Source organism: Haliotis rubra, unplaced genomic scaffold (genome assembly GCF_003918875.1).
Source record: "Haliotis rubra isolate DU_JTF1 unplaced genomic scaffold, ASM391887v1 Scf45, whole genome shotgun sequence".
Classification (NCBI taxonomy): domain Eukaryota; kingdom Metazoa; phylum Mollusca; class Gastropoda; order Lepetellida; family Haliotidae; genus Haliotis; species Haliotis rubra.
The window spans coordinates 1,966,290-1,993,351 of NW_025767135.1; the positions used below are offsets into that span (position 1 = coordinate 1,966,290).

Here is a 27,062-nt window from a genome sequence, read left to right on the forward strand (position 1 = left end):
ACAATGTTCTCAATGTTGAATCATCGCCTACTTATTAAAAGGACCTGCTATCGGTCTACCACCCATCTAGAACCTTACGTTCTGCCCAGAAGGAGAAACTGGTTGTTCCATCAACATCAACAAAGGCTGGAGATCGTGCCTTCTCAGTTGCAGCTCCTGCCCTATGGAACGCGGTCCCCCTTGACATCAGGAACAGTGACTCTCTCCCAATTTTTAAGAGAAAACTCAAAACATTTCTTTTCTCATCTAGTGATTGAACTGTAACGTGTAAAGCACCATTGAGCAGCTGCATATAGCTGGAAATAGGGGCTATACAAAGCAATTATTATTATTATTATTATTATAGACAAAATGCGGTGAAGGATTGGTTTGTATGGTCTCCGTTATACAGAGACCCTTTTGTGTAAAGATGTAATACTGCTGACTAAGCTCAAAATGTTCACTTTCTTAGGATGGTAGGACAATTATATGTGTCCTGATACTTGTGATTAGAGCACTGTACTTCCATGGTGCCTGATGGTTGTAGACAAATGATGCGCTTGTGGCACCGCTGCTGAGACTGAAGGACAACAACTGCCACGTGGAGGAGAGCGAGCGGGTGCTCAAGAAGAAGGAGAAGTTCAGTGAGCTCATCATCCTGTATGAGAAGAAAAATCTCAATCAAAAAGGTGGGTCTCCATCGGACAGATGGGTTTGATCAGAAATGTGGGTTTAACCCGCCAGAAAGGTTGGTTTACATCAGAAGGGAGGGTTTTGATAAGTAAATATAGTCTCCATCAAGATGTAAGTGTCACAAATATGTCTGTTCATGTTCATATAGAATCATTATGTCAGTATGTTTTCTTATCAAAGTCCCGGGAAAGATTGGTGCAATACCGACTCTTCAAACCCAACCCACTCATTTTAATATAGATCTGCTCTTACAGAACACAATTTGGCTTTGTCCATTTTCCTATATGGAAAAAATCATTAAATGGTTAAACTGCACTGTAATAAAAGAACATGTCTGAAAACATCTACTACCAATGCAGATCTTGATGAAAGACATAATGATGCTTGTTGGTAGCTTGTTGAATGTTTTGTTCCAGCCCTGAACCTGTTGATGAAGCAGGCAGCACGTCCAGACTCTCCATTGAAAGGTCACGACCGGACAGTCCAGTATCTACAGCATCTGGGTAGGAACATCTTCAACACTTACATCTTGTCTTGTTATGTCATCCTGCCGTGATATTGCTGGAATATTGCTAAAAGCGGTGTAAAACTAATCTCACTCACTCACTCTTGTTATATTAAGGATAACTTATATGTAGATGCTTGATTGGCACTTTAGAAGATGCTATTTGATGAACATAGAGATTTTCTGGGGTTACATCTTCTTTTTATTCTTGAGTACAACGTTTCAGGGCTTGTTCTGGCCCCATCATCAGGTAAAACTGAACAGTTCGGGGCTTGTTCTGGCCCCATCATCAGGTAAAACTGAACAGTTCAGGGCTTGTTCTGGCCCCATCATCAGGTAAAACTGAACAGTTCAGGGCTTGTTCTGGCCCCATCATCAGGTAAAACTGAACAGTTCAGGGCTTGTTCTGGCCCCATCATCAGGTAAAACTGAACAGTTCGGGGCTTGTTCTGGCCCCATCATCAGGTAAAACTGAACAGTTCGGGGCTTGTTCTGGCCCCATCATCAGGTAAAACTGAACAGTTCAGGGCTTGTTCTGGCCCCATCATCAGGTAAAACTGAACAGTTCAGGGCTTGTTCTGGCCCCATCATCAGGTAAAACTGAACAGTGACTGTTCAGTTTGACCTGATGATGGGGCCAGAACAAGCCCTGAAATGTTGTACTCAAGAATAAAAAGAAGATGTAGCCCAGAAAAATCTCTATGTTCAACTTATGTGTAACTGGACATTTGTGGCAAATAATGTACAAGCAAGTCATTGTTATTTGTAAAAGTTTTTATATGAATGAAACAACATACTTCATAATAAGATTAAAGATTAAGTTACAAGAGATCAGTAATTGAAAGAAAATATAACACAAATATCCTGCATGGAAATATCATGCTGTTCATTTGTCATGCATGAGAATCTTTAAGTCTGTTTTCTTTGCTGCATTTATTTGCATGTATATTTGTGCTGCACATGCATTTTGTGAGATTTGTGTGTACATACCGTATATGACCGTCTATAAGCCGAATTTTGAGGACCAAAAAAAGCAGTCTGTAGAAGGGGGTCGTCTTATCCATGGGTTATGCTTTTGTCAAACTTTTGCCAGGGGTAAGAAAACAAAATCGTATCACTTCGCATGAACAAACAATAGAAGACGACTTTGTCAGTAGAGACGTCAAATTTGCAATTAAACATCACTAGACAAGATTATTTACCTTTTAAGTTATAAGTTGTTTTTGCGGTAGTACATTCATAATGATTATGCAGGAGCTTAAAATTTGATTTGCAGAAAGTAGTTCAGTACACTGATCATTCCTAACAGATGAAACAATCCAGAGTATGGAATGGATTATTTATACAACAAAAACTCCATGAGTTGCTTCCCTTGCCATCATGATCTATGTTGGAGGGGTCTTTCTTCCTGAAATTTGTTAACAATCTCAACAGTATGAATACAAAAGTTCTTGTTTTAATCATTTGTAAATATTGGTAGGATGTTTATAATGATTATGAAAAAAACATCACTCACCTGATGAAGGAGCAAGAATTAGCTCTCAAAATACTGTAATGTTTGTCATTAAGCGAAACATATCAACAACCCAATCTTCTCTTGAATGTAGAGAAATATAGAATCTAGCAAATCATTGATGTGACATCAGGCCCAGAACACATGAGAAACATCGATTGTTGAAACATTAACTCAAGCCCCAATTCAGGATGACAATGACTGTCTATGTTGAAGGTGCTGAGCATCTGGCTCTGATATTTGAGTACTCCGAGTGGGTACTGAGGAAACACCCGGAGGATGGGCTGAAGGTGGGTGCTGCTGTAGCATCAGTAATCTACTCATATGATTGGCATGGTGTAATATCGCTCACTTTTCAAAAAATTGTGATTTAGTATTGAAGTTACAGGTATGTTAATAAGGTTGAAAGTCCCTATTCAACATTTCAAGTATTAAAAAGTTTCTAAAATGGCGATTTTAATAATGGTTCTACACCTTTTTAGTTTTAGCTATTCTTCTGTTAAATCAAGTCATATCTAGAGTTAAATAAATGGCTAACTTTCTGACCATTTCTGATGTTTGTCCTATAACCCTTAACCAAATTGGGTCTGTGGGGTAGCCTAGTGGTTAAAGTGTTCGATTGTTACACCGAAGACCTAGGTTCGATTCCCTCACTTACTCACTGAACCAAATCCCAGTTTAAAGCCAGCATTGCCATTACTGTTTCCAGGGAAAGCTACAGATTGATGTGAATACTGCAGGGTGATCGACCATGTATGAGAAATATTACTCAGAAATAGAGCATTTGTAGTGTCCATTACCAAGATTCACTCCAAAAAAAAAACAGAAAAAGGATCATGGTCAAATACTTTCTTGTTTTCAGATATTTACTGAAGATACACCTGAGATTGAAAGTCTTCCAAGAGATGAGGTGCTAGAGTTTCTAGAGAGGATGTCAAAAGATCTGGCTATACCATATCTTGTGAGTTCTGAGAAAATTAAGTATCATGAAATACATTCGTTGCAATGTGAGTGATTCTCAATATCAGTTAGAGCAGATAAAAGTATCCATGAAATGATTAGCATCTTCACAGATGAATTCATCAGATGTCACGGGGAGGTGTTAGACTTTCAGAAATTTGATTGAATTTCAGGAACACATTATTTCTCAATGTGATGATGAGACGCCAGAATTTCACAACCGCTTAGTGCACCTGTACCGAGAGAAGATCCAGGTGCTATCTGAGGACTATGTTGAGTCTCTACCTGAAGGTTAGACTACATAGGGTTAATGTTCTATATATAGACACTTGGATAGATAGCTGCTGGTGCTTTTAGTGTTACCTAGTGGTTATAGTCATTCCCCATCACACCAAGCACCAACTTTTGAAGCATATGTCCCATGTTACTGTACTATAGTTATAATACTGATTAAGTGTTGATCAAAGATCAGCAGAACCTTTAATCTAAAGCAAAAGATGACTAGGGGGGATTTTGTCTGTTTTTATGTTAAGGTTCGGGGGATAATGTCCGGGGTTTTTTTTTTGGTTTTTTTTTGTTGTTGTCTTTTTGTTTGTTTGTTTTGTTTTTGTTTTTTTTTGTTTTGTTTTTGTTTTGTTTTGTTTTGTTTTGTTTTGTTTTGTTTTTTTTTTTTTTTGTTTTTGTTTTTTGTTTTTGGGGGTGTGTGTTTTGTTTGTTTTGTTGTTGTTTGTTTTGTTTGTTTGGGGTTGTTGTCCTGGATTCCCTGATTGTGGGTTTCATGAAAGTGGTATAAGTATGAACTGTGTCACTTGGGGATTTCCTCCCACGCTAACCAGACACTCGGATTGAAGTGGAATACATTTCAAGTGTGTAACCCAACCCTCATACTTACACTTGTGAAGCAGGTAATTTAAGGCAAATGAAACTAAGAAGAGAAAATCTGCATGGTTTCAGTAGTACTGTAAATGGGGATTTGTCATTACTGTAAATTTGAGTTTCAACTGTATATTCCAATGTCAGTCAGTGTTGGTACTGTAAATGTCAGTGTTACTATTATAATATCAGAGCTACTTTCGTAAATATGAGCATCAGTACCTTAATGTAAGCGTTAGTATTGTAAATGTCAGTGTCAATATGGTAAATGTCAGTGTCAGTATTGTAAATGTCAGTGTCAATACAGTAAATGTCAGTGTCAGTATTGTAAATATCAGTATCAGTATTGTAAATGTCAGTGCCATTACTGTAAATGTCATGGTCAGTATTGTAAATGTCAGTGTCAATACTGTAAATGTCAGTGTCAGTATTGTAAATATAAGTATCAGTATTGTAAATGTCAGTGTCAGTATTGTAAATATCAGTATCAGTATTGTAAATGTCAGTGTCATTACTGTAAATGTCATCGTCAGTATTGTAAATATCAGTATTGTAAATGTCAGTGTCAGTATTATTGATGAGAGTGTGGGTGGTGAAGGTGAAGTGTCACTGACCTTTGTCCAGCAGGAGATCGTCTTGACAAATCGAAAAACGAACCGGTGGAGTTGGAGGAGTACAGGGTGAAGCTGGTGGTGTTCCTGCAGACGTCCCAGCACTACGTCCCTGAGATGCTGCTGGCAAGGTTCCCGCTGGATAGTAAGTCTTAGAATACATGGCAACCAGTTATAGCTTACAACAACATAATGGGAGAACAAATGATCTTATTTATTGCATTGAACAGAATAAAGACTGTGTTGTTATGGGAAATATCTTGGTTAGATTTCCAGGTGTCTGGGTTCAATGCTGTCAAGGTATCTGATTGCTGGCCATTGTATGGTTAAAAGCCATTCAGCTTGGCTGGCAGCCTTATATTATATTTGATATTAGTGAGTGAGTTTAGTTTTACGCCACACTCAGCAATATTCCAGCTATATGGCAGCGTTCTGTAAATAATAGAGTCTGGACCAGACAATCCAGTGATCAACAGCATGAGCATCGATCTGCACAATTGGGAACCGATGACCTGTGTCAACCAAGCCAGTGAGCCAGACCACCCGATCCCGTTAGTCGCCTCTAACGACAAGCATGGGTTACTGAAGGTTCATTCTAACCCGGACCTTCACGGTTATCATTTGATATGATATGATGTTGACACTGTATAACTGAATGTCCATTGGCAGGCAGAAGATAGACCTAACTGCAGCAAAATTATTGTGTTACCATTACATCTGTCAGTAGATGGATGTACAGATGTTACAAGCTGAACATTCAACCTTATATATGGCAATGTTACCCTGGAAAACACCACACTTCACTATAAGCACATGTGATACATTTACCTTGACATTTGACCTTGATCCTTAATGTTTTTTCCAGACTTCTATGAGAGAGAGCAATCCTACTGGGTCGGCTGGGAAGACATGAGCAGGCTCTTGGCATCTACATCCACATCTTGAAAGATCCCCGTCTGGCTGAAGTGTAAGTGTAACAGACCTTGGCCATGACCTCCCTTCCAGTAGATACGCCCATGTGGGGATACTGGCCCATGTGGGATAGTTGGGCAGAATTGGTACACCATGTCTTTTGTAAGAACCAATTGAAATGGAAGTGGATTTGTTCTGTTTTAGGTAAGAGTTCCGCCCGTAACCCCCACTTGTAAAGTATTCTATTTATTATGATTATTTCAAGGGTTTAGGTTTAGGGTTTAGATTCAGCATTATGTTTGGTTTAGGGTTAGGGTTAGGATAGGCTTTCTATAAAAACCGTCTATTCTTACTATAAATCTTAGGCATAGAATGATAATAAAACGGGGGATACGGCAGAAATCTTTGCCTGTTTTACTGCTTAGTGTTACCTAGTGGTTATAGTCATTCCCCATCACACCAAACACGAACTTTTGAAGCATATGACCCATGTTACTGTGCTATAGTTATAATACTACTGTTCATAATGGTAGCTTGAAGTAATCAAGCCTGGATCAGACAGTCCAGTGATTGATATTTGGAGCAATGATCCGTGGTTTCAGGGTACAATAACCAGCCAACTAAAATGGAGATGTTTTATATTTATTATTGGACACTAGACTGAGCAGTATTCCTCTTTATGACAACAGCCTGTAAATAATCAAATCTGAACCAGATAATCCAGTGATTGATATTGTTTACAATGATCCACAGGCTGCAAGCAACCAAGTCACCTGACCATCAGATCTGTTTGGTTGCCTCTTAAAACCAGCATCGGTTGGTGGAGGGCAGGGGGGTCACAACATGTGACCTGGCTGATTGATGTTATCATATGTCTTACCATGTATTGTTGATCATGCTGGTAACCACTAGTTTGCCACGCCCAAACTTGATTATGACTCATCATCAATGATAATGATGGTTTAAAGATTGCAACATAAAAGTGTTTCTCTCACCTACTCACTCCAGCAGGTTCATATCCTCACAGGGTTCAAAGTAAAAGATTAAGATATAAGATTTAGGGGTAAATCAATGTAACCAAGATCTTCAGTGATATTATTGTGGCTGGTGATATCTATCATGCTTCTATTATTTTACAGGTATTGTCGGACACATTTTGATAAAGATAAGGAAGGGAACAAAGACGTAAGTTGAAAACAGTTCACCATTCCTTGACATGAAATGCATCTAAAATGACCAGGTGGTCACAATGCAGAGTACAAATACAGAATTCCTTGTCTTTAGCACGTTGCTTTAAGAAGCACGCCCTGACTTCTCAACCAATCTGTTTCTATATATGTGCACGTGTAAAATAAAAATCTACATGAATGTCCATATTTTCTTGTGAAAATTAGATGTTCTTGTACAGAAAAACAGCAGTGCAGAATGGGTATATAATTATCTGAAAACTGTTATAGCAAAATGGGTTTTGTTTCATAGATGTTTGAACCCACTTTATCCGCTATAACTCTCCATCTATGAAAATGATTTGTCTGGTTCTGTCCGGGTTTAGTAAACACTGCCCTTGTCAATTTTCTAAGCATATATAGTGAATATAGTAAATAGTTTGAAGTTTATGGTACATAAGGTAATAGTTTTATGTTTTATAGTAAATACACGTGTAATAATAGTTTGAGGCTTTAGGGTTAATATGGCAATAGTTCTCACTTTAGGGTTAATATGGCAATATTTCTCACTTTAGGGTTAATATGTCAATAGTTCTCACTTTAGGGTTAATATGTCAATAGTTCTCTCTTTAGGGTTAATATGGCAATAGTTCTCACTTTAGGGTTAATATGGCAATATTTCTCACTTTAGGTTAATATGGCAATAGTTCTCACTTTAGGTTAATATGGCAATAGTTCTCACTTTTTATGGCAATAGTTAATATGGCAATAGTTCTCACTTTAGGGTTAATATGGCAATAGTTCTCACTTTAGGGTTAATATGGCAATAGTTCTCACTTTAGGGTTAATATGGCAATAGTTCTCACTTTAGGGTTAATATGGCAATAGTTCTCACTTTAGGGTTAATATGGCAATAGTTTTCACTTTAGGGTTAATATGGCAATAGTTCTCACTTTAGGGTTAATATGGCAATAGTTCTCACTTTAGGGTTAATATGGCAATAGTTCTCACTTTAGGGTTAATATGGCAATAGTTCTCACTTTAGGGTTAATATGGCAATAGTTCTCACTTTAGGGTTAATATGGCAATAGTTCTCACTTTAGGGTTAATATGGCAATAGTTTTCACTTTAGGGTTAATATGGCAATAGTTCTCACTTTAGGGTTAATATGGCAATAGTTCTCACTTTAGGGTTAATATGGCAATAGTTCTACTTTAGGGTTAACCATGGCAATAGTTCTCACTTTAGGGTTAATATGGCAATAGTTCTCACTTTAGGGTTAATATGGCAATAGTTCTCACTTTAGGGTTAATATGGCAATAGTTCTCACTTTAGGGTTAATATGGGTAGTTCTCACTTTAGGGTTAATATGGCAATAGTTATCACTTTAGGGTTAATATGGCAATAGTTCTCACTTTAGGGTTAATATGGCAATAGTTCTCACTTTAGGGTTAATATGGCAATAGTTCTCACTTTAGGGTTAATATGGCAATAGTTCTCACTTTAGGGTTAATATGGCAATAGTTCTCACTTTAGGGTTAATATGGCAATAGTTTTCTGTTTTGTAGTAAATATGGTCATAGTTTGATTCTTTATGGTAATTGTTCGATGTTTTATAGAAAATATGGTTAAAGGTTGAGACTTTGTACGGTGAACATGGTAAAAGTTGGCTGGGTCGCCATAGGGATAGACAACTTTCAGCTGTGACCTGGGTTATTTAGTGTCATACCGTAACAGTGTTGTAAGGAAAAGAAAGATGTGAGACCAAATCATTTGCTCAAAAACTATTATAAAAATCAGTACTACTTTGGCCATGATTCTCTGGTCCAATGATAAGAGTGAGTGAGTGAGTTTGGTTTTACGCCGCTTTTAGCAATATTCCAGCAATATCACGGCGGGGGACACCAGAAATGGGCTTCACACATTGTACCCATATGGGGAATCGAACCCGGGTCTTCGGGGTGACGAGTGAACGTTTTAACCACTAGGCTACCCCACCGCCCCCCAATGATCAGAGGAGACAAGTTATGCATGCATTCAGTGAAAAAATGATTTGTCAGAAACAAATTAATGAACTCATACTAAACTCGTTTAAAAATATATCAAACTCATTTTCACTCATTTGGTACTTTTTGAAACAACTTTTTGTGAGAGAAATGATACCTGACTGCCATATCATGTAATGATCTCTGTGTCTGTGTGTCCTCGTCCCAGGTGTATGTGTGTCTGCTGAAGATGTATCTCCAGCCTCCGGAACCCTCCACACTCGGGATGGCTCCTGATGGGCATGTCAGCACACCTCACAAGAACATTCCTGCCGCCCTCAAACTGCTGGAGGACCATGCATGGAAGATTGAGACGACTAAAGTATGTACACAACAAATAAATCACCCAATAAAGCTGTGATAGTATTAGTTCTTCTCAGTAATTTGTATGCATCAATTTTTAAGCATTTCCCTAAGATGTTTTGGATTCTACCATGACATTAAAGTATGTTTGTTTTTGATTGGCTGTTACTAAAGAATTGGAAGTGAACAATTTTCAATAACCACTTCTGAGAGCCGATTCACTGAGCGTAGGAATATTTTGCACTCATTAGGAATTTTACCACTACGCAAGGGTAATGAGTGCATATTTGAAAACGCGTTTTATTCATGGTGCATATGTCATGGTAGAATGGAGATAATCCTATTGTGTTTACATTTTGGAAGTGATTATAGTTGGTTGAACGCTGCTAAATACATTTTGGAAGTGATTTAGTTGGTTTGAACGCTGCTAAATGTTTCATTTAGCAGCGCTCAACCAACTATAATCACTTAAAAAATGTAAACACAATAAGATTATCTCCTAATTATTATCAGATGTATTGATTTTGGCATTAATGAATACCACAAAGAAATGAGTCATATGTGCTGAGATTTTTGCAGGAAGCAAATGCATGAAGATACTTCCAAATTTTAAAAGCATGTTAATGACATTTTGGATGACAGTAAGTTGATATCCTTGAAACTGAACCAATCTCAACCCCTGATGTCAGTATCATTTGTATTTAGTGGTCATGTCAGAGTTAACTCCCCTTGCTTGTAACTCGCTGAGTGACAAACAGATCTGTGCCGAAACTGGATAAAGGGGTTGTCTTTGAGGGAAGAATGAATGAATTTTTATGTTCCAATATTTGTATATATGCATCTTGTAGATTGTCAATGATAGTTTTTGTTTGTCACGATGGTTTTGTTGGTAAGAACAACACGACATGACATCATCAATTATTCATGTTGTTACAAATGTGTAACATGACCTGTGGAGATGCTGGGTAAGAATACAGCCTATGTTGCCAGAGGCAGCTGAGTGAGTTTAGCATTACGTCGCTTTTAGCAATATTCCAGCAATATCATGGTGGGGGACACCAGAAATGGGCTTCACACACTGTACCAATGTTGGGAATCAAACCTGGGTCTTCAGTGTGACGAGCGAATGCTTTAACCACTAGGCTAACCCACCGTCCCACGGCAGCTGAGAGAACTGGGTGGTCAGGCTCAACATGGTTTCTGGCCTGTCATTGTAGATCTTATAAGATCAAACACGGGATTTTCTATTTTGGACTTGATTATTTATAGACTGCTGCCATAGAGAGGGAGTATTGTTGAGTGTGGAACAACAAACAAATAAAAAATGATAATAAATTGCATTATCTTAGCAATAGGTTGCCTCCAGTAAAGTTTATTTTTATGTTTGACATTCTTCATATCTTTCTTGGTAAGAAACAAAAAAACCTACTTGAAACTTTGTATGATTGATTTCTCTTCCTGTGTCAATACTGTAAGTCGCTCACATAAAGTTCAAGAGATACATAATCCGTTTGCCCATTACAGGGCTTGTTTGTTATTCACATATAAAGTTCTCAGTTGGTGTCATGAATTTTACATGTAACCTGCAATCTTGCCATCTTGGCTCACTTCTGCCATACACATGTGCTATTATAGGTGCATGTTTTGAAACATTCAACCCTATTTCACATGTGATGTGATTACTTTGATGATTATTCCTTGTCTCCCCCATCCCCCTGCAGGCTCTGGAACTGTTGCCCCCGGAGACCCGAGTCCGTGACATCCTCACCTACCTGGAGAATGTGATGGAGCATCGAGCAGCTCAGCGCCGCTCAGACCAGGTGCTGAAGAGCATGCTCTACAATGAAAACCTTCAGGTAGGACCACTACACATCACATATATCTTCATGTAGCAACCATAAGGGTACAGATGTCGGGGAAATCAGTACCAGTGACGGTCCTGAGCTGTATCATGATTTGATGGTTCCTGTTTGTTCTCCTGGTTGGTTCCAATGGAACAGCATTTGTCATCTGAACACTTTGTCACACATAACTGAAGATGATGCTGTTATGGACAGCTTCATGTTGTTCTGACTAAGTTGCTGTCTCTTCCTCTGAAGGGTTAATGCATTATAAGTTGTTCACTGGTCACAAGAGGGGCATGGGTTGATGTACCCTCAATGTTTGTTTATGTTCCCTGAGCCCGAAGGTACATCAACACATGGGCCCCGAGGGACCAGTGAACAACATATTTATCTTACCGAACACCTTTATGTTAATTTTGAATTGTTTGAAGCACGGGTACAAGATTTTGCTGACAAGAAAAACAGATTTAGAGTTATCTCCCTTTCCGTCGATTTGCATTCGCAAAAGATCGGTAATTTCTGTACATAATACGTGATTCAACGTTATTTGAGATAAAGAATTACTACCACGAAGTACCAAATGAGTTGCCATTGACAGCGGTGTACATTGAAATGTTACTCGCTTGTAAGCGGGGTACATTGAAAATAATAGAAGAGCGCTCAGCCAATCAGAAAGCGACATTTATGTGTGAGGTAAGATAAAACCTATTGAAGTTCTTCAAAGGCATTTAGAAGTTGGTTTAGTAATACAAGACAAACTAGCCCAGAAATGTTGTGAAAAATAAATCAAGAAGTTGTTATCCATAAGATTTGTCTTGTAAGACAACATATTCTTTGAAAAAAAGACTTCATGGAAAGTTAACTCATGACATATTAGTACTGGATATTGTGAGCCGTAACCAGATCGATAATCTGAACTCAGTAATCGATCAATAATAGATTGTAATCATAAACCCCACCACAAAATTCATGGGTCAATAACTGGACACAATCATAACATGTGCCAACAACACAGGCACCGATTAATACACAACCAAGCTGATCGAGGAGACTTCCATGTGAGTATGTTGTTTACGCTGCAGTATAACGAGTCAGGAAACTGCATCAGTTGTTTATGTTTGATTTCTGAAGTTTAATTTGATGTTTAATTTATTATGAATATCGATTGAACTTCCAAGCTAATCGACAATCGATTGAACGATTATTCTCTCCAGCACTAGCAAATACTCATTATTTCTGACAAGCTGCAGATTATTCTGTGAGTTGCCCTGTAGTCCCAACCATTTGTTCCTGCTTCTGTCAGTAGAACATATTTTTCGTTGTTTGTGGTGACTGAAACACAAGTAATTTTGTTTGGTCTCAGTAGCAGTTTGTGCAACACTCACTCGATCATGGGAATGTTATCAGAACAGACAACCATTTTCTTGAACAGGGTTTTGCAAGTTGCAAACTGGAGCATCCCATACATGTACAACATGTAATGGACATATTTTGCATGTGGCTTTGTATGTAAAATGTTTTTGCCATTATTTTTATAATTTCCTTGCATCATTGATTCTAAATACTGACAATACTCAGGAAGGTCCAGGTTTGACTTGATCTTCAGGAACCCATACTTGTTGTAAGAGGCGACTAAAGGGCTCAGGTGTTCTGCCTGCTGACTTGGTTGACACATGTCATCATATCCCAGTTGTGTGCATCAATACTCATGCTGTTGATCACTGGATTGTCTGGTCCAGACTCGATTATGTACAGAACTCCGTCATATATAAATACACAATGTCATTTAGAAAGTGGTCAAATGTAACATGTGTTATATTTGGGATTACACTTTCTTAGTTTAGTAAAGTACAGATTCTTGTACTTTTGTTGGGTTGACTCCCATCCAGGATTTGAACCCACACCCAGAGAGTCAGGCACCTAATCGCCGGCACACAAACTCAGCCATATAGCTGGAATATTACTCCGTGCAGCGTTAGACAACAAACAAAACACAATACGGACTATAATCTAGAGAGAGAGAACTACTGAACTTTATTTACCTTGAACCCATAGCTATATTTTCTGGAACATGTAGCCTAAATAGACAGCACCGCTGACAGACTTGTAGACATTCCAGTGCTGTGTACAGTGCTGTACACCCCTGACATGTACGTCAGCCATAGCTGTCAACAGGTTATGATTCATATCTCAGCTCAACCCAATGTGTCATAGTGCAAGGAAAGGTTGCTAGGCATCCATTGTAGTCTCTGACCCAATCATTTCAAATTGTTGTTTTCTTTTGCCAGTTTTCAAAAACATACACAAAATTTGTGTTATGATTATGATTCCAGGCAGTCAAGATATTTGTTTTGTGTGGGTGTCTGTCACTGTATGATGTGGTTCATGCTCATTCTTTTATTTACTTTTTTTTGCCAAGACACCTGATCAATTACAGGATGCTATATTACAGTTTAAAGATTGTAATCTTTATACAAGATAAATACCAGAAAACGGTGTAAAAACCAATGTCTGTCACTCTCACTCACTCACTCACTCAACTACTCACTCAACCACTTAACCACTAACTCAACCACTCACTCAACCACTCACTCATCCAGTCAACCACTCACTCAACCACTTAACCACTAACCAAACCACTTCACCACTCACTCAACCAGCTACTCATCCATTCAACCACTCACTCAACCACTTAACCACTCACCAAACCACTTCACCACTCACCAAACCACTTCACCACTCACACACTCACTCAACCTTTTTAACCACTCACCAAACCACTTCACCACTCACTCACTCACTCAACCACTTAACCACTCACCAAACCACTTCACCACTCACTCAACCAGGCTATTCATCCATTCAACCACTCACCAAACCACTTCACCACTCACTCAACCAGCTACTCATCCATTCAACCACACACTCAACCACTTCACCACTCACTCCACCAGCTAATCCACTCACTCAACCACTCACCAAACCACTTCACCACTCACTCAACCAGCTTCTCATCCATTCAACCACTCACTCAACCACTTCACCACTTACCAAACCACTTCACCACTCACTCAACCACTTCACCACTCACTCAACCACTCACCAAACCACTTCACCACTCACTCAACCAGCTTCTCATCATTTAATGGAAGATGCAATACATTTGACCAACTCAAATTATTCAAAACCACAATACTCTCAATTGCTTCATGGAAAGACTACAACATTCGATTACCATTTGAACCAAGTGTCTGTCAAAATATCCAAACATTTTGTTATACTTGATTATCATGAACACAACCCCTCCAGCACAAGTTGGGGGTGGAGGGGTTGTGTGTTTCATCAACACAGTGGAGACAGGATTCGATTCTCTGATATAGGAATAAACATTCCACTTACCTAGGTTGATTTGTTGTTCAGTGCTGCACTCAGCAATATTCCAGCTATATGGCGGAAGTCTGTAAATAATCAAGTCTGGACCAGACAATCCAGTGCTCAACAGCATGAGCATCGATCTACACAACTGGGATACGATGACATGTGTCAACCAAGTCAGCGAGCCTGACCACCTGATCTCGATAGTCACCTCTTACGACAAGCATTGGTTGCTGAAGATCAATTGTAACCTGGATCTTCATGGGTTGAACCGACGTGATGTTGCTGGAATATTGCTAAAAGCGGCGTAAAACCAAACTCAGTCAGTCAGTCAGTCATGGGTTGAACAATAACAGAGTACACATTTCAGCACATGTTACAATAACATGTTATATGCCCATCAAATATCCTTTTACTATAACCAAATCAGGTTGACCATTGTGTATGGTACTAATCTTGTAGCCTCTCAGAAGCAGCTTGGATTGTATACTCCTCAGGGAGCTGAATAAACAGTGCACTGATAAATTGAGTGCTGTAATGATAATGCTTCACCAAGAGCATTGTCAGTGGAATATGGTGCATCATAAATGCACATTATAGTATGGCTTACTGAGGCATGGCGGCAAAGTGTATCAATATCTTGTGTTCTTGCCAGTCAATGTCCTAGCCCTGAAGCATGCACAAGACTCTTTCATTGGGAGGGTGGAGGGTTAGTCTAGTGGTTAAAACATTCGCTCCTAACACCGAAGACACAGGTTCGATTTCCCACATTGGTACAATGTGTGAAGCCCATTTCTGATGTCCCCCGTAATGATATTGCTGGAATATTGATAAAAACTGCATAAAACTAAACTCCCTCACTCACTCACTTTCATTGGGTTTTTGGATATGAATTGTTATTATTGTGTTTGGTCTAGCAGCCAAAGCGTTGGCTCATCATGCAGAAGACCCGGGTTCGAATCCCCACATGGGTACATTGTGTGAAACCCATTTCTGGTGTCCCCCGCCGTGATGTTGCTGGAATATTGCTAAAAGCAGCGTAAAACTAAACTCAGTCAGTCAGTCAGTCTAGCATCCATAACTTATCTTTCCGTCGATAAGACATCTGAAATATTAAGCCTTTGTTTTTGTACAGTTAAATGTAAGGTTGAAATCAATATGATAAAGTATGTAAATAATGTAAGGTAGATAATGTTACCTACTTCTTGTAGCACTTTCAGATTACCAATGAGTTTGAATGTATGGAGAATTGTTTAATTCAAATTAAAATAATACCTTCAATATGGATCTAGGCGTCCATATCACCACATAGGGTGACGGGCACAAATTGTGTGAACCATGACTGACTGAGTTCGGTTTTACGCCGCTTTTAGCAATATTCCAGCAACATCACGGCGGGGGACATCAGAAATGGGCTTCACACATGGTACCCATGTGGGGAATCGAACCCGGGTCTTCGGCGTGACAAGCGAACGCTTTAACCACTAGGCTACCTCATTGCCCCTGTGAACCATGAATGTAATTTGCTTTACACAATTGAAAACATTTAAGTTTAGACCTTGGTGCATTGTGCATAGAGGGCCAGGGGCATTATGAAGAATACTTACTGGAGAAACAACAGACATTACTCACCTTTGTGGAATAATTAATACTATCTACATGCTTCTATGTAGCCTGTGGTTTATCTAGGAGTTTAATCCAAGAACCTTTAGCATGCACATGGGGAAAAATCAGAATATTGTAAATACCTGGATTTGTTTTAATGTTCTTATTTTCATAATTTCTGAGAAAAATTTAGAAAGTTTTCATTCAAATTGTGAATTTTACTGTTTTACTGACTTATGGCAGAATATGGAGATATCATTGAAGGTATGTGGAGCTAGATATGGTGTATCTTCTGTGTATTCATTACAGTCTGTGTCTGTTACTGATGAAAGATGCTGATATGAAAGCATGTTGGTATCAGTCAAGATTTGCAACTTCGGAATTCTTTTGTTTGGGATGTCAGATTGATGGAGAGAAAAAATTGAAAATTATTTTCAAGTGCAAGACATCGATACTGGACCCTACTGTGTTGTAAAACGGATCTATTTCCAAAACCTTTTTCCATACTTATAGCGGAATCTCTGAATTTTTACACAGTAGTCGTAATTGAAATTTAACAGCTGCATTTTCTGGTTCATCGATCAGTTGATTGTCTGGTTTGTTTTTAAGCTGCCATCGCATGGCCGGAGTACAGCTGCGTGGTGTTGGGCTCTAAATACTTACATTTTTTAGGCAAATTGTGTGAATGGCAGGTGCCAACGGTTGGTTCCCTTTTCTTGAACACCTGGTGTCATCACTGATTTTCAATGGTCCATTCATATGATTTTCACTGCTGTTTTGCCCTTTACACCAAATGGAATCTATTTCTTAGGATATTCAAAACTGGGTATTCTTTTGCACCGGCATTTCCTATTACAAAACATGTTCATCTATAAATGTTTGTCTAGCATGGTAGGATTTCTTCTGTAAGTAGGTGTAGGCAGGGACCAGAGACTCTTGGTCATTTGCCTTAGATTTGTCACAAGGTGATTGTCTAATCCAAGGGTTAATGTCCATATCTCTGGCTGCGACCAGACTGACTACAGAATTCCACACAGATACTGGCAGTATGGGTGGTATTAGAGGCCCTTCTTAAATCTGAACTAAAGGATGACCATTAGTCTGACTCACAATCTCTGGACAATATCATGTGCCCTCTGACCTTCCCCTTGTTGTGATGCTACAGCCTGGATGAAGCAAGCAAAGATTTTCCCATGTCTCATTGGGCCCGGTTTCAATGGATATGTATTTGCTTGTTTCCATGAAAGTTATGTATTATGCAAAACAAATTAAAGAACAAATTGCAAAACTCACCAATCATGACAGGTTAACTATGGGCATCTGTAAAACTTCTGTTGTTCTTCTGTTTTGAGTGGTATGTACTAGTGTGTGGGAATTGGTTAAAATCTCATAATTGATGATTGGTCCATCACATCCCCGATCAATCATCGAAAAATAATTGGTTAGCGCCAGTAATCAAATGCCTGTCGCTTTTGCATATTAAATGATGATTAGTATGTTAGGAACACATATTTCTGGATTCTTTAAGATAAATTTAATCATGACTTGGAACGAGCTTGTGATGCTTATGAAATGTAAATTTAATGACACAGACAAAACCAGCCTTGTAAAAATGTTGTTAATGCAAACAAGTTCCAAGATTGGTCGTGTTCGACACGAGAAACATGTTGTCGATTGTCATATGGCGTTTAGTCACTCAATCAATGACGATTATTTCAATTTAATCTCACCACCACTTGAGTGGTATGTACAATCAGAGGTTAAGCTGCTAACCAGGGATATACGGGACGCGAATTCCTGCGCCCTATATGCATAAAAATTGACAATGCATGCAACAAAATTTATTAGAGCATCCACAGGGAAGCAGAAAAAGTCCAAATACTTTTTGTAAAAATTTCGATCAAGTAACAATAAGTTATCACTGAGTTTGCTACTGGTCGGGTTATGGTATTATTTGCAATTTAATTACTGTAACAATGTGATGATCACGATACACACACAATACAATAACAGTAACTGAATTACAACAAAATTACAACATAATATTAATGATAATATTTAGGTGTCTGGGACCCCTATTGTGTAGTCCAGGACCCCTGAATATTAAGAGTATGAGTCCCCTCAAATATAGGACTCAAGGTAAATCCTTGGCGTTAACCTAGAGGACCAAGTTCGCTCATATTCTACGGAATAATGTTGAGTGCGGTGTTAAACTACAAACAAAAGGAAAACAAGTTGTATTAACATGTTTTGTTTGATGTGAATTACATCCATGGATGGTCAATGTCTTTGTCAGCACCATGCTTGTTATTTTCGCCAAAGTGGTTAAGTTTTGTCACCTGCATCACCTACGGCCTTCTCCCCTGAGTGAGTGAGTTTAGTTTTAGGCCGCTTTTAGCAATATTCCAGCAATATCACGGCGGGGGACACCAGAAATGGGCTTCACACATTGTACCCATGTGGGGAATCGAACCCGGGTCCTCTGCATGACGAGCAAACGCCTTAACCACTGGGCTTCCTCACCGCCCTCTCCCCCCTGAAGCAGACACACCAGTACATAATTGAAATCCTGTTCAAGCTGGGTTTAACCCAACATATGCACTCTATCACAGGTTATAATGATGTATGTGAAAGCCCTCAGTCTGCTAGTAGATAGTGGTCCTTCTATCATTCATGCAATGACTGCTTACATTCAGTTGAAGTAAATAAATAATATTTGGGCATATTTGACTTCCAGTATATCTCCACATACTTATATCTGTGTGTAATGATGAGATGTTTATTTATTCAGTGTTTTAATAAATCACTGACTTTCTTCCCTGAGCCGAGCCAGACGTTTGTTTTCCACCACTGAGACAATATGGCGTCCAGACATCAGGCTCAGGCTTATCTCAGCTAACACAACAACGGTCTATTGTTGTCAGGTAATTAACCCCCAGATGCAGTAAGATTAACCCCAGAAATGATAGATTTATTCACCATGATAAGGTCAAGGTCAAGGTCGTAAGTTTTCATTAGCGGTAGCATGATAAATAGAAAGTATGGATGAAAGAAATATTATATATTGTTTCATAATTGCATCACAGGTTTCATGATAGATTATATCATTGTAAAGAACGTGATGAACTAAAGTACGTAATGAACGTTGTATTTGACTGTTAATCAGTCATGGTATCATGATAAATAGAAATTGCAGAATGAAGAAAATATTAAATATTGTTTCATAATCGCATCACAAGTTTCATGACAGATCATATCATTGTAAAGAACGTAATGAACGTTGTATTTGACTGTCAAGTTGTGTGATGGATCACCTGTACCTGCCAGCCCTGGGTGAGATCATGTCGATTGCATGTAGATTGCATGTCAGTCAAGTACCCCAGCCTTGGGCATAGAGGTGATCTGGGATCTTTCTGAAGGTGGCCGTATTCATTTCATGTGCTTAATCCTCCAGGCAGCTGGTATTATTATTCTTATACAGGCATCACTGAAGTTGCGTGTCCATAAGTCCTTACACAAGCTGTTTATTAATACACACCTGTGCTGTTGCTTATCTGGTCAAATATTCCAAACCATCACCTACTGATCTACAACAGGGCCCTAAGCGGTCTTAGTGCTAAGGCAATCATGATACTGATACTTTATCATAGACTTAGGACAGTTACAGATGTAAGATTAAAGTTACAGATGTGACATCCCCTTTATTAAGACTTTGGTCAGTACTGTGAGATTTAAGGTCTTAGTGCTAAGGCAATCCTGACATCCCTACTTTAACATAGACTTTGGTCAGTCATCGCTGTGAGATTTAAGGTCTTAGTGCTAAGGCAATCATGACATCCCTACTTTAACATAGACTTTGGTCAGTCATAGCTGTGAGATTTAAGGTCTTAGTGCTAAGGCAATCCTGACATCCCTACTTTAACAGAGACTTTGGTCAGTCATCGCTGTGAGATTTAAGGCCTTAGCGTTAAGGTAATCATGACATCCCTACTTTAACATAGACTTTGGTCAGTCATAGCTGTGAGAGTTAAGGTCTTAGTGGAATGTGGAAGTGGTCCTGACAAGTCAGGAGAAACCATGGCTATATTCCTCAAACTGATCATAGTGCTATGATAATTGTAACGTTTATTCTTTAAGATATACTTACAACAGTCGTTGTGACAAGATAGGGCCGCCAATAAGTCATTCTTCAATACCAAGGTCTCTGCAACTTATCAGAAAAATACTGCCATAACAAATGGCTTGTGTTTTGTACACTTTACATTCGCTATGTTTTGCATAAACACTGAATGTGTAAATATATATTTGAATCAGTGGTTTGTTTTGAAAGATATTTTATATTAAGATATGTTATTAGTTCACAGACTGATGTGTGCAGAAAGGGAATTTTATTACCCACATGGTGAAACATAACCAGCGTCATATATATCACATGTGTGCACATGTGCACATATCACTTTTGCCTAGCAACCATTGTTTCTGTATTTCATCGTCTGTGACGTCATTAAATAATTGAACATGACGTCAATGTACAGGGCAGTCACACTTGCTTACCGTGCTTTACTGCACAAATGTACATGAATAAAATGGATAGTAAAGAAATTATTACACTCACAAGTGTGTCACACGACTTATCTGAAACTCGTGCAAAATTGTGTTTTGCCCTCACTCTCGCCCGGGCAATACAATTTCATACTTATTTCGTATAAGTCGTATGACACACTTGTTTGTGTAATACTCTGTATGTAAGGGCCACATGATAATCAAGGTCTTCTGACCATTGAGGGTAGATTGATGATGATCTCTGATGACGTACTGTTGCTGATGCTCATGGGGCAGCTCATGTCAGAGTGCTCTGAGCAGCTTTTGTTTCCAATGGTCCGCATGAGGTCAGACTTTACATTGATGATTATCAGTTGATCCTTAGCGTGTCAAATGTCAGTCTCCAATGGAACATTTTGTTTGCTATGTAAGGCATGTCCGTGTATTACGTCAATCAGGAATACAGTATAGAACTGTGTGATCCTTTGCTAGAGGGTTGAAGTAATACCGTATACCATGATCTGAAGTAATTAGTTACGCTGCAACCAGCAATATTGCAGCTATATGGTGGCCGATTGTAAATAGTTGGGTCTGAACCAGACAATCCTGTGATCAACAGCATGAGCATCGATTTACGAAACTTGGATACAATGACATGTGTCAACCAAGTCAGCGAACCTGACCACCTGATCCCGTTAGTCAACAAGCGTGGGTTATTGAAGACCAATTCTACCCTGACCTGAAGTAATAATGAATATGTATCCTAATGCGTTTGGAAAATCTGTTTTTTCTTTGTTCAGAGTTGTGCAAGGTTCATCTTGTTGGCAGAGTTAACATAAATGACCAGTCAAATTGAAATTATTAACTTAACAAGTTATTCCTGATATTAAAAAAACAAAACTATTCACGACCAGCTTCCTGTATATAATGTCTTTATTATGCATTCATTGTAACCATTGAGCAACACGCAATAAAATGGTGCAAAGTTATTTAGACTGGTCCCCTGCCACTCTCAGTGGAGCCAGCTAGTTGAGGTGACGCATAAGCCAAGGGGCTAGTCTACACCGTTGTCCGAATGTGTGAGGGATGTTTGATGCATGGATCCATTTTGAACTTATAAAAAAGAAGTAATGATCAGGAAATAAAAGATAACTTTCCAATGTGCAAACACACACTGTGAGTCTTTTGTGTGTACAGAATTAAAGACAAATTGAAGTTGTTTGTGTTATATTTTTTTCAAATTCGTATCAAATTACAGATGAAAGAAGACAAGCAATATATTGTGGTACATGTTCTGATGCATAATAATAATAATAATGGACATTTATAAAGCGCGTTATCCAAAGCTCAAAGCGCTACGATATTATTACCCCTGTTAACCCAAGCCAAGTGCTAAAAGGTTAACAGTCATATGACTTATCCCACTGGGTACCCATTCACTGCTGGGTGAGCATGTGCAATTTTTAACCAGCTCACGTTCCTAAGATGAGACCACATGTGTAACGTGTGTTTCGTGAAATATTATTCCAATATGTTGCAGTATGGAATTCAGTAGGGCTGCAACGAATACACCATGTGGCGAATATGATACATATCATGAATATTGGGCAATGAATATGAATAATTATTCACTAATACAATATTGTAGTTAAGTTATTTATGCACAATGTGGACGCCCATGTTGACAGTATTAATTTGCCACAGCAATAACCAGTGATCTCCTGACACTAAAAATTTGGTATGTAATAGTTAATCAACAGTACCATGTGCGGCCTTGGCAAACTCACATGACTTGCGCTACTGCAAGGCTAGTACATATTCCATTCTTGCATATCTCACTTTCCAAAAGTACACAAGGGTTCAAATAACACGTGCTCCCTTAATAAAAATCATAAATATTCGTTAATATTCGGTTCTGGTTACCACGAATAACGAATTGAATTCTTGAAGGGCTACGGCTCGATTCAACGAATATGCGAGTGAATCGTTACAGCCTTAGAATTCAGACTCATAACTATCCATACCCTTTACCTACATTTTGCAGTCAGGTTTTCCAGTCGGAATAATTTATAGGTCTCCAGTGCAGTGTGTTGACCCCTCCGTGGTGTAGTGGATAGAGCGTCTGCCTGGAGGGTGGAAGCTGCATGGTTCAAATCCCCAGGCCATGTCAAACCTTCCTGATGGATGCACTAGTGGTGCACCAATCTATCAAATAATCGGTTTATTGATCGTTTGACAATCAAATTTCGATTATCGATTTTAAAAAATATCCAGTCGATAACACTGTATACTATCTTACGATCTCGTGTCATGTGACAGATCTTAATTACAAGCGATCTTGTAGCAGTCGTCTCATCCAGTTGGTTTTGTGTTCATATATCCATACTTGTAGTCGATCATTTATCTATAATTGATCGACAGAAGACATCGATAATCGATTATGGTTTTAGAGGTCGATTCCCAACACTAGGATGCACACCACATATATAAGAGTAGACTAACGCTTAGTCTCTGAATCTATATAATTTTGATAGTAACAAATATACCCATTTAAATTGAAAAGGAGCCCCAGGGAAACCAGAGCCTGAACGTGTGGAAATCTAGACTTGCTTCATTTAGGGCTTTAGCATTGCAGGGAGGGTTAGGCAGTAGGGAAAATAATGTGGTTCAGGGACTGTGAGACAGACTAATATATGAGTATAATCTTTGAACTTGACATTAAACCCCATATTCACCTCACCTCTTGTTGTCTCACCTCACCTCACCTCACCACCGTAGATCACATGGTCACAATGGATATAGGGTATGGACAGAGTTGGTCAGTGACAGGTTAAAACGTTCTTCAAAGCTTGGACCAGGGGCAAATGTTGTCAGTATATTTTAGAATTTCCTTGTCTACTGTCCAAGATGTGGAGGAATGGTAAGCTTTGATGCCAATCCACACGTTCAGCTGCTGGTCAACTCCTAGTCCTACAAGAGCTGCATTGTGTATGTTGTTGGGTGGTTCTCTAAGTTGGCCAATATCGTGAAGTGTGGATGTCTGAATATATGTATGTCTGCCTCACACTCTGGCATTAATGCCAAGTTTATCAGACGGTATCTTCACACCCTTGGGCTAGTTTCAGCAGAGGCCTGAGTGTGGAGTCGAGCTCTTCCAGTCTTGTTAGGTGGACTAGGAAGACATTTCTTTGGCACTGTTTTGATCGTGATTCATGGACACATGCCCATGATGCAGTTGGAATTGTAATATCGAGAGATTTCTTATCGAAGTGGAAAGGGTTTTATTGTTTTTATGTCAGACATTATTTTCAGTAGAATTGTTTCTTAGACCTCTGGGGCAGTGGGGTAGCCTAATGGTTAAAGCGTTGGCTTGTCATGCCGAAGACCCGGGTTCGAATCCCCACATTTGTACAACGTGTGAAGCCCATTTCTGGTGTCCACCGCCGTGATGTTGCTGGAATATTGCTAAAAGCGGCGTAAAACCAAACTCAGTCAGTCTTAGACCTCTGCCATTTGAATATGAAATCAAGGAAATTTTGACTTGCCAAGGCTCTTAACAATAATCATTGTGTTTATAAACCCCATGTCCTTGATATAGGACTAGGAATTACCGCTAGGCTACAATTCTGAACAAGCTATTTCATGTAGGGAAGTTGGTTTCTGTGACTGTAAGCAAAAACGAAAACCACAGCTTTTATGCCTGAAAAATAATGAACAAATGACACTTGAGTCGGTTGTAAAACCATGTAAGGTTGTTTATGCTGGAAGATGCACTTCATTATAGTGTTTGAACCCAAGGTCATCCTGTGGCGTTGAAGTAAAGGGGAGACAACTCTGATTTATGTTGTCACCCTTGTCAGTACCTACACATGAACACCTTTCTTGCTTGAGGGTCTCTTGGGGGGTGGGGTGGTGTGGGGTGGTGTGGGGGTACTTACAAGTCAGTAGTCTGTAAAAGCAAGGGCTTTAATCTATATTCAGTCAGGGCTCCAGATAATTATTCAACATCAGGAGTACGTACTCCTTATTTTTTCAATATAGGAGTACTGGATAAACTTAAGAGTACATTTTGAGTATTGAATCGAATTTAATGGCATATCAGCAATCTTGTGTTTCGTTTCATATATGCACCACAACATTACTACTCTTGTGTAAACAGGTCAATAAACAATAAAACAACACTCTTTCAGATAAATACGTCTGTAAATGATTCCAAGACCGTACAGCATTGCTGTGGTGCGTATGTGCTACGTTTTCTAAATTATTTCCTACCGTATCGTGCATATTTTTTATCCGTACATACGCCGATACGGCCCTTATCTGTAGCCCTGGTCAGTAATTTGGGGACTCAGTACTGAGACCACTTGAATAGCCAACAAACAGTCGAGTGGAATATAAATGCAAAATCATCTGTATGCAAATGCTGATCGTCAGCCTGTCTGTTGGAAAATGTGGCAACAGCTGGCTCGCTGCTTTCATTTCATTCCTGCAATTTGTGATTTTGCAAATAACACATGCTGACTGTTTTTACTTGTCTAATTAGTTTTAACTATGTACAAATTATGCGAGATTTGATAATGATTGCAGTAAACAGTCAAAAAACAGATTTATGCCTAGATGTTTTTATATGTTATTTATGACATTTTACAAGATTTTGTATGATAAACTTTAATCATGTTAAGTTTCTGATAGTTTCTTTAATTGTTTTAAAAATATTCCTTATTAGTTATAGGACCCTTAAACTTAAAAAGATTGTGAGGATGGCAAATTGAATGGAATTAAACAGCATTTTCTGATTTCTTCAAATTTAAACATGTTTTTTGAAACAGGTACAAATGTACCTAATCTTGTACCATTAATTCTCTATGGAAATGTTTGTAATAAGTTTACACTAGAGATTCCAGTGTGAGTGGATGTCCTTAGCTGCAACCTAGGGTGAAGTTCGGGATGAAAGTGGCATTACACATGATATCCTGACTGTACCTGGGGGGCCTCTGAGCTATGTACTGCTCACGTATGCTTCCCCGTTGTAAATGCCAGCTCCCTCTGATATAATTTATGGGAACTGCAGAAATTGGTTACTGTGATGTCTTGTCCCATTACCTAATTATGTAATAATTGTTGAATGAAGGGTCGGATTCGGTATGCGGTTAAACCACTTTGATCAGTGTATTCTTTGTTGTGTGACGCTGCTCCCAGCATTATTCCAGCTGTATGACGGCATCCCACAAATAACGGAGTCTGGACCAGATAATCCAGTGATTGACATAATTAGCATCGACCTGTGCAATTGTGGATACGGTGGCATGCATCAATCAGGTCAGCAGGTCTGATCACCTGATAACCTCTAATGATAAGCACTGGCAGGGGTGGAAATAACCCATTGCCCGACGTCGGAGTCCAGTGTTTTTTTCTGTCGGGCAAGCAAATTTGTATATCACACTGTACCGATGTCCAGTTGACTTTCCAATATTAATTATGTTGTTTATTTAAAAAATCAACAAGAAAACGGCTGGTATAGTGGAAATATTATCAGGGCAAGTGATTTTACATGTGCCACTGTACCAGAGTACACTAGCAATTTTAAAGTTATTTCCATCCCTGACTGGTTGAGGACAATGTATAGTTATGGTCTAAACAGAAATGACATGGAGAATATAGTGGAGCTTTATTTAAGTTAGTCCACTCATCTTGATCTTTTGACATCTTGATATATACTTGATAGTCTCCAGTATTTCATGTCAACAAGGTCTTAATATATAATCTGGCTATAGTGCATAGATATATACTGTTGTAACTGGCTTGCGGGCATTATTGCATATCCACTGTCTTTCCTGTGAGATAATATATATGTTGACTTACCAGCCTTGATGGTGATAGTGAGATATATATATGATCACAATTGACCACCAGCCTTGATGGTGATAGTGAGATAATATATATTGACTTACCAGCCTTGATGGTGATAGATAATATGATTTCCTGTGAGTAATATATTGACTTACCAGCCTTGATGGTGATAGTGAGATAATATATGTTGACTTACCAGCCTTGATGGTGATAGTGAGATAATATATATTGACTTACCAGCCTTGATGGTGATAGTGAGATAATATATATTGACTTACCAGCCTTG

The 27,062-nt window shown here is 38.8% G+C and overlaps 1 protein-coding gene across 3 annotated transcripts in view; it reads left to right on the forward strand.

Annotated features, from left to right (window-relative positions):
* LOC124289857 (vam6/Vps39-like protein) overlaps window positions 1-27,062 on the forward strand; it is a 97,800-nt gene that overhangs the window by 23,413 nt on the left and 47,325 nt on the right. The window contains exons 15-24 of one of the 3 annotated variants that reach the window (XM_046726536.1): window positions 527-668; window positions 1,089-1,175; window positions 2,907-2,980; window positions 3,553-3,651; window positions 3,824-3,941; window positions 5,151-5,279; window positions 6,011-6,101; window positions 7,186-7,231; window positions 9,427-9,579; window positions 11,282-11,416. In XM_046726536.1, coding sequence (XP_046582492.1) covers window positions 527-668; window positions 1,089-1,175; window positions 2,907-2,980; window positions 3,553-3,651; window positions 3,824-3,941; window positions 5,151-5,279; window positions 6,011-6,101; window positions 7,186-7,231; window positions 9,427-9,579; window positions 11,282-11,416 — 1,074 coding nt within the window. Of the gene's footprint in view, window positions 1-526; window positions 669-1,088; window positions 1,176-2,906; window positions 2,981-3,552; window positions 3,652-3,823; window positions 3,942-5,147; window positions 5,280-5,999; window positions 6,102-7,185; window positions 7,234-9,426; window positions 9,580-11,281; window positions 11,417-27,062 lie in introns of those variants that run through there. The other 2 variants (XR_006901773.1, XM_046726535.1) reach the window with 2 other exon arrangements.